The sequence below is a fragment of the Crocodylus porosus genome, unplaced genomic scaffold (genome assembly GCF_001723895.1).
Source record: "Crocodylus porosus isolate Cpor-Errol unplaced genomic scaffold, CroPor_comp1, whole genome shotgun sequence".
Taxonomy (NCBI): Eukaryota; Metazoa; Chordata; order Crocodylia; family Crocodylidae; genus Crocodylus; species Crocodylus porosus.
The window spans coordinates 13,040,034-13,051,903 of record NW_017728926.1 but is presented as its reverse complement, the minus strand read 5'-3'; the positions used below and the strand labels follow the sequence as shown (position 1 = coordinate 13,051,903).

Here is an 11,870-nt window from a genome sequence, read left to right as displayed (position 1 = left end):
GTGCTCACATTAAATTATTTCCAAACATGTAGCCATAAACTGCTGAAATACAGTCAAACTGCTGTGTCCCACAGCCGAATCCAATTATCATCCATGATCATCTTAATATCTGTTCTTCAAGAAAACTGCCAAAACATTCCCCCTTTTTATATGTCAGCAAAGCTGTTACCTTTCGCTCTACTCGCATCTCTTGCAAAACCATGTCATCTGTAGAACAGTCTCAAAGTGAAGAACTATTAATTGCTTTTGGCCAAGGAGTGTGCCTGAATATTTTAACTGTTTCGTAGTTCAAACAGAAAGGGGGGGACTGTGAAGAAGACCTGAATAGAAAAAAAACCCAGCAACACGTACTGGATCCAAGAAACATTCACAGCTTTCCTGCTCACACACTCACATATCCTTCATTGCAGATCATTCTCCCTTAACACCTCCCAGGCTTTACTGGAGCACAGTGCAGGTGGAATTATGCAAGGTTATATTCAAGAGGAGAGTGCTCAACGACTGGTACATGAGCCACAGTGTCCTGTAAAGAGTTTGAAAGGCTGGGATTTCCACAGTTTCACAGGGCACGATGGGAGAATTCCTAAAGAGCAGGCAGCTGTAACCGCGAATTACCACTAGGTAATCAGTAACCCACCCTATTTGCCTTTAACGACATTAATATATTTGCTCTCCTTTTCCTTTGCATTTTGGATCAGCGTCTTCGATTTTTAAGGTGGATGGTTTGAGAGACCCGTTACTGCGGGGTTTAGTGAAAAAAACAGCTACGTTCTTAAAATAGCAGGCCTCTGAGTTCTCCGTGTGACTCAGTGTGGCTGCAGTTCCCTCGCCGAAAATCTGCTGCGCTTCTGTACATTGTGAAGTCTGTGGGAGTCGATAGAACGTCACAGTTTGCAGGAGAAGCTCGGTATTTCTCAGCATCCGCTCTCCGCAATCTGTACTCCTGGTAGCGCTGTAGAAGACCTGCCAGGATCTTTCACCTTGCACAGAGTCAACTGCACGTATCCAACACGCTCTTCAAGCTGGTGGTATTGGAGGCCTGGGTTTGCAGCCCTTACCCATGCAAGAAGCCAGTCCCTTGATGCCAGTGAGATTACTTCTGAGAGGCAACTGGGGAAAGCCCTAGGGACTCTGGGAAAAGCAAGATTGCAGAATGGATGCACTGAAAGGCCTGCGACACTTCAGCCTTCTCCTTCTCACCTAGCTGCATCTTAGTAGTGGGGAGAGAGACAGAGCAGACCGTTTCTTTTATCAGGTCACGATGCAGCTGTTTACATGCAGAAAGCATCTGGTCCTTGCCTATATTTGCATTCCAGCACATCCCTCCTGTGCAGAGCTTGTCAAGAAGCCACTTCATGAGTTTAGGAAGAATCAGGGCATAAAACCTCTTTGCCGAGTGCTTTTATACTATGCCTCTGGGCTTTCTGGAGTGTGCCTATACACACACACCTGGCAATCAGAATTTGGCTCTCAGCTACCTCCACCTTTATGGACACAAGTGATTTCTCTAGACGGCTTCTCCCAGAGCATGGACATATTATGCAATATACTTGTTTTAAAATATCTGTTGAATGCGGGTCAGGTTATCTTGAAAGAATTCTTCTAGTCCTTTCTTCCTTGTATCTGTATTTTCTTTACCCACCCTATTTGCTTAGACACAAGGGATCTGTCCTACGTAGTTTGGTTTTCTGCTAATTATCTGTTTTGCTTTTCTTTTTTAAGCCCTGACATAGAGTTATAAAGGCCCAATCCTTCACAGTGCTACTGTCATTGCTTTTATTGTGAACTGAGGGCACTCTGCATCCTGTGGGAAGGGGATCTTATGGTAGTACCATGCTCTTGTGGTATGTGCTCAGCAAAATATACAAATGTTAGTACCTTGCTCGCTTGATCATTTTTATCTTGGTTGCTATTTATTCTAGTGTTCTAGGATTAAAGAGGAAATGAAGCGTGAATTCAAAGAGAGGGAAGTTATTACGTACCAAAATGTGAGTTAGTTTTCTTAGTTTTTAGTTGCTTGGATTGTTTTAGTCACAGGAAAGCAGCAGTTGAAACCAGATGTCCCCAGAGAGTGCTAATCTTGACATTTTTTAGAAATGATTTTTAATCTAGTTCTTGTAATAGAAAGGGACCTAACTGTGTAGCAGATCTGAAGAAATGTTGACTCCAGGAAATGTTTTAATGGCCACTAAGTGCAATGGCATTTAGTTTGAAATAGGATTTAAACTGTAAGTGGAAATCACTGTAAAGGTTGTAAACATCATCTAGTGGAAAACGAAACAAGAAACCTACCTGCCTTGTTCTTAAGTGCAGTGTTACCAATTAGCTTCCCAAACCAACTCATGATTATTTCTACCCAGCTCCATAAATCCAGTATCTTTAAGATGATAGATAGGGGAAATGCATTTGTTTTTATTAGGGAATGGTTTAGGATTGATAATAACTGTTTTAACTCATTTAGTTAAAACAAAGAAAACCTTGAAGCTAATGTAATGAAGCTGTCATTGAAATGCAGATGATTTAAACTGGCTAACTTATTTTGTATAGCTAATCTATTTTATCGGGGCTTCTGCAGCGCATTGGAGAGCTTGAGTTTCAAGTGAAGGGGCTTCAGGGAGAAATACAGAAATGCGGCACTGAAGAGGAAGTCTTAAAAAATAGGCTTGCAGAAAAAGCAAAGGTAACTCTTCCTTCCACTTGCTGTCGTCCTCTAACATCCAGTCCTGAAGGGATTAGCATTCTGAGACTCACTGGCTAACCAGGTGCCAGTGAGACCAAATACACAGCCTGTAGTACCAGTAAATAGACTGCTTTCATCCAGAGCAGTGCTTCTCAACCTTTTAGACTCATGACGCTCCTCATTAGACTTTGGGCACCCTTTGGGAAATGCTGGCTCTTAGTTTTAGGGATGTATTTGGTAGCCACGTTGGTCTGAGACAAAAACAAATGCAAAAAAACTCTAGAACTGTTGGTTCAGAGATGATATCTTTTATTAGACCAACTAAGAAATCACAAAAAAAATATATCCTTCTTTGCAAGCTTTCAGGCACACGCACCCTTCTTCAGGCTGAGGACAAATCCAAGGTGGTAAAGCTCCTTATAGGTAGAAAATAAACTTCATTTTGCACAGGTGAATTTTGAGGCTGGAAGTCTGTTCCCTTGGGTCTGAAAGCCTTATCTGTACGTCAAGGAGCAGCTCACACAAAAGACTCTCACAGAGCTACAGGAACAGACTTCCAGCCTCAAAATTCCCTTGTGCAAAATGCAGCTTATTTTCTACCTATGAGGATTTTTACCATCTTGTGCTGTGTGTAGACTAAAGATTTGTCCTCAGCCTGAAGAAGCATGCATGTGCCCAAAAGGTTGCAAAGAAAGATAATTTTTTTGCAATTCCCTAGTTGGTCTGATAAAACCAAGAGGTCTAGAGTTTTGCAGCTCTTAATTTTCACTCATTTGCTGCCTAGGGAAAAACAATACAGCAACTCAGGAACTTTGGAGTTGCTGAGAACTCAGGAAGACCACAACAATTCAGAAATATTTTTCATAATATGGATTCCTATTTGAAATCTCTGTGCTTATCTTGTGAATCATGGGTAGGTGCTTACACACCTAACAGCATTCATATTGTGTGGCACGCCACAACACCCTGAAAAGAATCTCGTGGTAACCTAAGGTGCTGTAATGTCTTGGTGGAGAAATACTAATTCAAACTAAAGGAGACTCTCTCTTATTTGACTATAGTAATAGAGAACCTAAAGCTATTTGCTGGCCAACAGCTATATAATCACAGACCAATTGGTAGTTGAACAGGCTGGGTTACATTCAGTAGAGGGCAGCCATGTACTGACACACGCATCTTGGCTGCAATGTTGCACGTGCATGGAAAATTAGACATGTTCTTTTCATTTCTGTAAGGCATATTGATGTTGGTGAAAATCGGAGGAGTTGTCTATGTTACTAGTAAGTGAAAAAGCCTACAGGAACCTTCTGTTTATAGACTGACCTCAGAATACAGCTTATTTGATAGCATTTTATCTTGTGCAAAAGAGACCCAAATAACTCTTGAGCCAGAGACCTAGATAATGTAGGAAATGTGGCTAGAAGTATGATGCTGATTACCTACCAGCTACTTACAGCTAGGAAGAAAAATAGCTGATATGTTCAAGGCCTGCATATTTTAAAAAGAGGGTAACATTGCGTAGCCCAACATGGTATTGCATGGCTTAACATGGTATTGCAAAGCTATCTATGGGTTATGCTATTTTAAAAAGGCTTCTGTACACAATTGTGACAGAACTGCTGAGAGCACTGTTCTGTGCTGTTACTTTGATATTCAAATGATTTCGTCGTTTTAGGTTGAAGAGGAGCTGAAGGAAGAGTGCAAAAGGAAATCTCTCCAATTAACAGAGATGGGTCGCAGAGAGCGCCTAGTTAAAGGTGATTTGGAGCAAGCGAAAGCTCAGGTAGAGGTTACAGAAAAGAAATATGCTCACTCTGCAGTCGACGGTGTAGTTGGCAGTAGCATTTATATAGGAAAATGTTATTTGTACCAGCCATGAAAGTCATCCAAACCTGGAACGCTGGAAAAGAAATGTGTAGAACCGACCACAGAGCATTGTGGCTGACGTATTCATTTTAATTCCAGTTTCTGGGCATTGTGACTACAAAAGTCCATTCCTATGTTTCTGTTATAGATGGCTAAAGTTTATATGGTGCACAAACATATGTTTCAATTTTCTATTATCCTGCCCAGCACCCTATATCCCTGTCTCACAGTTACTGACTGAATCTACTCGGTGAAGAACAAGCCCTTTTGCAAAGTACTTTTAATTTCATCAACATCTGTTTTAGTGCAATTGCAAATCCTTTCAGCATTTAATTTCCTGGTTTAAGGTCCTGTCCTTACAGGACTATATATTATTTATCACCATCTTTAAATATAATTGTTGCTGGTGGGTTTTGGCAGTTTCCCTCTGTTCCACATGGATGCAGATGTTTTGCATCTAACAAGTGTTATTATACCTGTTCTAAAACTATACTCAAAGCAATTGCCTTGTGCCCACCTTCTTCATTAACCTGTAGCACAGTTCAGCTAGCAATATTCTTAGCAATGTAAATCTAGCTGACACTGGGCTGAGAAACTGCACTCGGGTTAACTTGAAATAGAGCTGTGTTAATAATCCACTTCATTTGCAAAGGGTTAATTTCAAGCCGTTAGCAGTAGCTACTTCTCAGTGAAATCCTGTCAGTGTTTTAACAAGAGCTTCCACAAAAGAGAAAACTTTTGTCTCAGGGACATAAGCCCCAAGAGACACCACTATCAGTTAGCTAAGGTTACATTGAGCTGATTTAACTGGAAATGTTTGCAATTTGCTGCTGAAAATACACAGTGGGGGTAGCATTTTCAAAAGCTTGGGTTGGTTTAACTGCTTCACTAAAGTTAGGAGGTGTTTGAGAATCACGCCCGGAGTAGCTCCACCAGCAACTGTCTAGCAATATGTCCAGCTTGTGGAATTTAAAATGCAACCTAAACAAAGACCTTGTAAATGAACTGGGAAATAATTTAAAATGCCTGACACTTGGTGCAATCTGGTACCTTTGTTTTTCAGTAACATCTGTACCACCTTCAGGGTTAAATCATTCCTGATTGCAAGTACTTCAGGGGTATCTTGAGAAGTAACTCAGGGAAATCAGCTGGATCTTCTTTTCAGTTTGGATCTGGAGCATTAGCAACACTCTCCTTAAATCCCATTCTAGCACTTGACCTTTACCACCTCCGTCACTGCTGTCCCAAAACTGCTTGCTGTAAAACGAATGTCAAAACCCTTACTGTGGGAGCAGATTTGGATCGCAATTGTCCAAGTCCCTTAATAATTCCTTTTGCTTCTCTTTTGCTGCCATGTAATTAAACACTTCCGTCTCTTTTGTAGGTTAGCTCTCTTTATTTAGGATATTACTGTAGGGTTCTTCTTTTTGCGGTGGTGTTGCTAGAGATTGTAGGTACACTCTTTCATCCCATTCTGTCTAACACACTGTACTTAGAAAGATGGCATGAGCTTCTGGGGAATCACCGTTACATGGCTGACATGGATTTGACAGTCTCCCGAGAGCCTCGGTGCAGATTATACCCTTTCACTGAGTAGACAACATGCCTGATATTATTAATTATACTGCTATGCTATCAGCATGGTGTAAACCAGCAGTTTAACAGTAGTTCTTGTTGTGGACTGTTCTGGTAGCAAATTGATTGTGATTTTATTTTGTATCCTGATGCAATAGCAAAAGCACAGAAGGGGCTTCGAAGTCAATAAAATCTCCAAATTAATTGATAATTACTGTTCTTTTTCAATGCTGCTGCCCACTATAATTATACAAGGTTTTAATAAAACAAAATAATTAAGCTCATGTCCCCTCTTAATTGATTTTTTTCTGGGCTAGCGCAGACTAGGCAAATAGATGCAACAGAAATTCTATCTGCCAGTGATTGTCTTTGCTTTATTAATTTCTGTTTCAGCTGAAGTCTTTCAGAAACCAAATGATTGGAATCGTGTACTCGGTAGAAGACATTGCAGAGAAGACGGTGACAGATCAACAGGTTAATTGGGATGAAAATTCATATCTATTCACTGAGCTTTCTCACACTTAGGAGGAAGAACATTTTGGTTTTGCTTGTTTACACAGCTTTTGTTGCTGGGCCACGTTCTTAATTGCACAGATTCGTTTGGTCACTTGAAAATTCAAGTGAATCTGTAATGACTCTGCCCCTGTCCAGGCTGCAGAGACTTGTCTCCATGCAGACCGCATGCTGCAAACAACTCCTACCGGGTAACAGAATGAACCTGGTTCGAAGGAAGCTCATGAGCGCAGAGCTAAGATGTCTTTAAACATATGATAGGGTGATTTTGGAATAGGGAGGAGGAGGGATAGAAACGGTGAGTATTGTATGAGTAAATTGGTTGATCAGACATTTTTATAACAGCAGTAATCAATACGTTGAGGCTAATCTGACCTTTTTAGCTGCAAGCAGCAGTAGGTAACATTACTAAATTTAAGAGGAAATCCGATTCTTTCTTGCCTCCAAATTTTAGATAGCACCAACATGCTTTGAGAGCTTTTTTGAAAATTGGCCCGTTGGGGTGGCATACTCTTTATGCCTAGTCACAGTAATTAAATAATTTGGTGAAGCACCAAACTACCATATATACTACAGCCATTTTTTTTGCTGACTTGGGAAATTTGTAACAAATCGGAGCTGTTCTATATTAAGACTTTCAAATGAAAAAATGGGTATATCTTTTTTGTTAATGTACTTATTTATGCATCTCCCTTCATATGCTTTTGACAGTTACTCGAGAAGATAAAGCAGATTTTTGAGGAAAATCTTCAGGTTCGTGTAAAGGAGAAAGTATTAGAGGAGGAAATACGCTTCAGGGACTCTCAACACACAAGCGTTGATGTGTTAAAGAAATCTTTGGAAGAATTCCAGGTCACTTGTTTAAGTGTCTTTTGTAAACTGGATGTTAGCTGATATATTGCACTTTATTGTCCTGAAGACAGATTTAATTTAGAGGTTTAATGAGAGAAGAGATCTGCTTGCATATCACAGAGAGGCGATAAACTGCCACTCTACAAATGGCAATGCTTCTCTGCTAGAATTGTTTGGAAATTTATCAACAGCAAAAGATGATTTTGCTGAAAATGAAATATTCTGTCAGCCTGGCTCTCCTCTCCTTGGTAGCTTATCTTGCAGGAAGCCTAGGAATCAGGACTCCTCCTTGGTGGGCTACTGTGGAGCTATGTCTTTGAAGGCTTCCAAGATCCTGACTGGCCTGCAAGAGACCCTGAGAGTCCAAGATCTCCTACCTCCCAGGGCTTCCAGCTCCCCAGATCACTTGCTGTGCTGCCATGGAAGTTGGATTCCTAAGGCTATAAGAATTTCGGGGGGGTCAAAGGAGATTATTTTATTTCAGAAGCAATGAGACATTCCTGCAGCAAGAACTTGGGTGTTCCCAGAGTGAAATATTGCAGAATTTCACTCATGCAAAAATTGATGAGGATTTGGCTTTTTGTCCTGATTTGGTACAAAAGTTATTTTCAAAACTGATTTTTTTAGTGCAAGTGCAGACCTCCCTTTTATAAACCATATAAGAGAGCGAGTGTTTCAGGGTTTGGTTGTTTTTTTGCAGGAGAAAATTGCCATTAAGCTGCATTTTACATGTAGTGACTGTAAAATTGTTCATGTCCAGTCCTTAGGCCTTTGCTAAAAACAAATGGCAGGGCCCTGAGCACTAAAACTAAATCTGTAGTCACTGCACCAAAGTAAAATCCAAGATCAAAGCATGAATTCAACTTTTATGTTTCTTTGAAGTGAACTAAAAATAATTTGTTGCAGATTTTTAGAATTGCACTCAACGAAATCTGTGCCCGCAGTTATGATAATGGCATGTATAAGGACAAATTAGATTCTGAGGAGTCATTTATATGTGAATACAAAAGTCTTGTGCAGTTCTATAAAACAAGGGCAACTTTTGTTTTATCCTTTAATATAATATGTTTCTTTTAGGGCTTCATCAAGTTATGAGAATACTAATATTCAGTATCCACTTCAGCAGAAGAAGCTTTGCTGTTAGCTATTCAGACTGCTCAACAAAATGTCATTTATTGAAACCAGAGGAAATGGGACTTGTAGGCAGGAATTTTCACAGAAGCTTAAGAGATTTGGACACCAAACTCCCATTAACGTTCAGTACTAGACACAAAACTCCTAAGGATATAAGTTCTTCTTAATTTGACCCCTGTAACATTTCTGGGGCCTGCGGTGGGAAAAACAAAAAAAATTGCTGTTTCAGAATTTTTAAAAATGATCATTGGGCCCGGTCCCTTTGCTGAGTAGGTGCTGTACATTACTACTTATTGTTACACAGGATCTGATTCGGTTTTACTTGAGTCAGAAAAGTCCTCCTGGGAAGAAGTTTATATTCAAGACTGCTACGAACTAATAGGGATAATTTGTGCCAAAAATAGAAATACATTGTAGCATAGAGCAGTAGGCAGGTTGCCACTCGGGGAGTTTTAAAAAACCCCTCTGAAATGGGGGGCTAAACCCTGTTGGGTGCAGAACTCTATGGACATGACCACGACAGTAGAGGGATACTGCAGATAAAACCGCGCAGGTTCAGTATCCAATGGAGTGAGAAAAATAGCATTATATTCTAAAAAAACCCAGCTTTCCTGATAGCTGTTACAAAAAGTAGTCCTAAAAGAGAGCATGATTTTGAGAGCAATAATGTGGTGCATCTTGCTATAAACTGTTCAGTGTTTTATTTTGTTTTAAGACCCAAATGACCATAAAGTTTGGATGGTTTATCATTAGTTCTTTTTCAGGCTTTCTTAAAAACCTCCTACTGCAGCCATGGCTTGAAATCAGAGATTTGTAAACTTCAAGAGTTGAGCATTGACAGTTCTGTCTTGTGGGTCCACACACCAGTAATTGCCATTCTGAACAGTTTACTCTCGTGGGTAGAGGGCATTGAACTGCTCCTGCAGGATGTGGGGATTGACGCATCCCACTCTGACAAAGGTTTATATCTTGCTGTTTGTTCTTTTTTCCTTTCATTGGCCTCATGTGAAATGCTTTTCCACAAACTAAGCATGCATGTTCAAAATGCATTTTAAATTATGAGCACTTCTTAATCTTAAAGCCTATAATTTGCGACAACCAGGAATGAGCATAGCAACTAATAGCTTGATATAGGGTCAAAAGAGGACATGCGCAGAATAACAGGCAGCAAAATTCTTGTGCATTTCAATACCAGCTCTAGTTAGAAGATCAGAACAGCTAAGTAGAATAAGGAAAGCAGATGGTTCTGATACTAAATTTTCAAGCTCACCTTTTTGTATTATGTAGCTGGGAAATTCAGAAGAGCTTAAGAGACTTGGGCACTCATCTTTCATTGAAATGGGAGATGAACACCAACTCAGGTGAACTCCTTTGAGATTATCATCCTACAGTAGTTTGAACATTGCAGCAATATATTTTTGAACCTGCGGCTTTATACATCATCCTTAAGGCTGATTGATCATAATGCAAAAATATGGAGAAAGTCAGGACAAAGACGACAATTTTATTATTACGAGAAAAAAGGGAACTTGCAGCATAGGGCAAAAGCAATCACATAATAAAAATTGATTTGATGTCCTTTACATTATGAAGAAAAATGTTTAAAAGTACTTAGTAGTTTTGGTAGTGCAAGAGTGATGTTGTAGACATGATGGTCCAGAAACTGTGCAAGAGGCAAGGATTCTTGGGGTGATATCTTTTATTGAACCAACTGTGTAACAGAGTTAGGCAGGCTTCCAAATGAAAGATATTATCTCAACTACATTAATAGTTCTGGTCATTTTGTTAATTCACCCACCACTACCCTAGATTCATTTTGCATCAAATGTATAAAAAGTCATGGGGGAATGTTGTTCAATAACAGTCTGCTGTCATAGTTGTACCAAAAACAGTCCCTTGGTCATCACGAGTCCTTTTTGATCTTCAACTTCTTAGGCCCTCTTTCCGAACCAATCTAGCTCTGAACATCTCCACACTTTAGTTCAGAGTCTAGTTATTTAATTGCAATAGCTGGTTGTTACATGTATAATTAACTAAGCCATAAGCTCACCTTCGACACTCCCAAACTTTGGGGGAATAAGGCTTTAAGTTTGCAACTTGGATTCAGGTAGTGTTTGAGTGTTATCAGGTTAGCTAGTTTCTGCTCTGGCTATTATTCATTCTGGAGCACTAATAGAATTTGATTTTCCAGCAGTTCTTTCTTCATCTTTTTTTTTTTTTTTTTTTAACAGTATCCCTATATTTATTGTCTAACTGATACAAAAATCACTGCAGTTGGTATCAACCAGAGCATATGCGGTATTTGCCTTTTCAAGTGTGTTATATAGATGATGGATTGTATGCAATCAGATATCTTGTTCCATTGAAGTTATCCATTTTGTGGTGTTTTTTTTTTCTCTTTGCAACAGAATACAAGGTCCTTGACAGTGAATTTAGCATTGCTAGCTGCTTTAATGCCAGCTCTCTTATCTGAGGTGCGGGGAAACAGATTGTCTTGTCTTTCTGTTCCATTCTAACCCCTATTTTGAAACAGAGCAGTTGCTATTTCTGATACACTGGGAAGAAGTTAGCTTTGATTGTGTATGGAAAAACCAATAGCTTTTCATGCTTTCGTGCAGAACAGTCTATTGTCTCATGTCAGTCATATTATGTAGTTTAACCTCCGGTGATTAATTGCACTGAAAAGCAGAGGGAAAATTCCCCTGTGCTGTGAATGCTAACAGAGCTTTAAAAAAATACATTTACATATATAAATATGAAATAAGAGGGTGGATGAAGGCAGCCAACACTGGAAGTCATGGCAGGAGGGTGTTCTTATGCTGTTTTTGCTAGCATAGCTGAGAGTGCCAAAAGAGCCTGAGAATGCCGTATGTAATGGAAAGCCAATCCAGCTTTTGAAGGCTCAAACTATACCATGCAGCATATTACTGGAATATGTGTAATGTGGATGTGTGTGTGCATGCATGTATATAGATGTGTGTGTGTGTGTGTGTCTGAGTGTGTGTGGGGGTATGCATATGTATGATTGTATGTATGTATATATGTGTACCGATGTGTATGTGTGCGTCTATGGTGGGTGATGAGACCTAATGGGTATAGCATGCTTCCTTTTTTAAAAGAGTAGGTAATGACAGGGATTAAATTGCCTCTGTATTGAATAGCACATAAACAAGAAATGATGTTCACTCTCCTGTGTCTTCTGTATCTGTATACCATACTCAGCACTTGACATGGTAGCCACATGTTAGTA

The 11,870-nt window shown here is 39.7% G+C and overlaps 1 protein-coding gene across 7 annotated transcripts in view; it reads left to right on the top strand.

Annotated features, from left to right (window-relative positions):
• FHAD1 (forkhead associated phosphopeptide binding domain 1) overlaps positions 1–11,870 on the top strand; it is a 45,518-nt gene that overhangs the window by 10,181 nt on the left and 23,467 nt on the right. For 5 of the 7 annotated variants that reach the window (XM_019541528.1, XM_019541530.1, XM_019541527.1 and 2 more), the window contains 6 exons: positions 1,923–1,988; positions 2,576–2,680; positions 4,356–4,463; positions 6,515–6,595; positions 7,346–7,486; positions 9,385–9,580. In XM_019541528.1, coding sequence (XP_019397073.1) covers positions 1,923–1,988; positions 2,576–2,680; positions 4,356–4,463; positions 6,515–6,595; positions 7,346–7,486; positions 9,385–9,580 — 697 coding nt within the window. The remainder of the gene's footprint in view (positions 1–1,922; positions 1,989–2,575; positions 2,681–4,355; positions 4,464–6,514; positions 6,596–7,345; positions 7,487–9,384; positions 9,581–11,870) is intronic. The other 2 variants (XM_019541529.1, XM_019541531.1) reach the window with 2 other exon arrangements.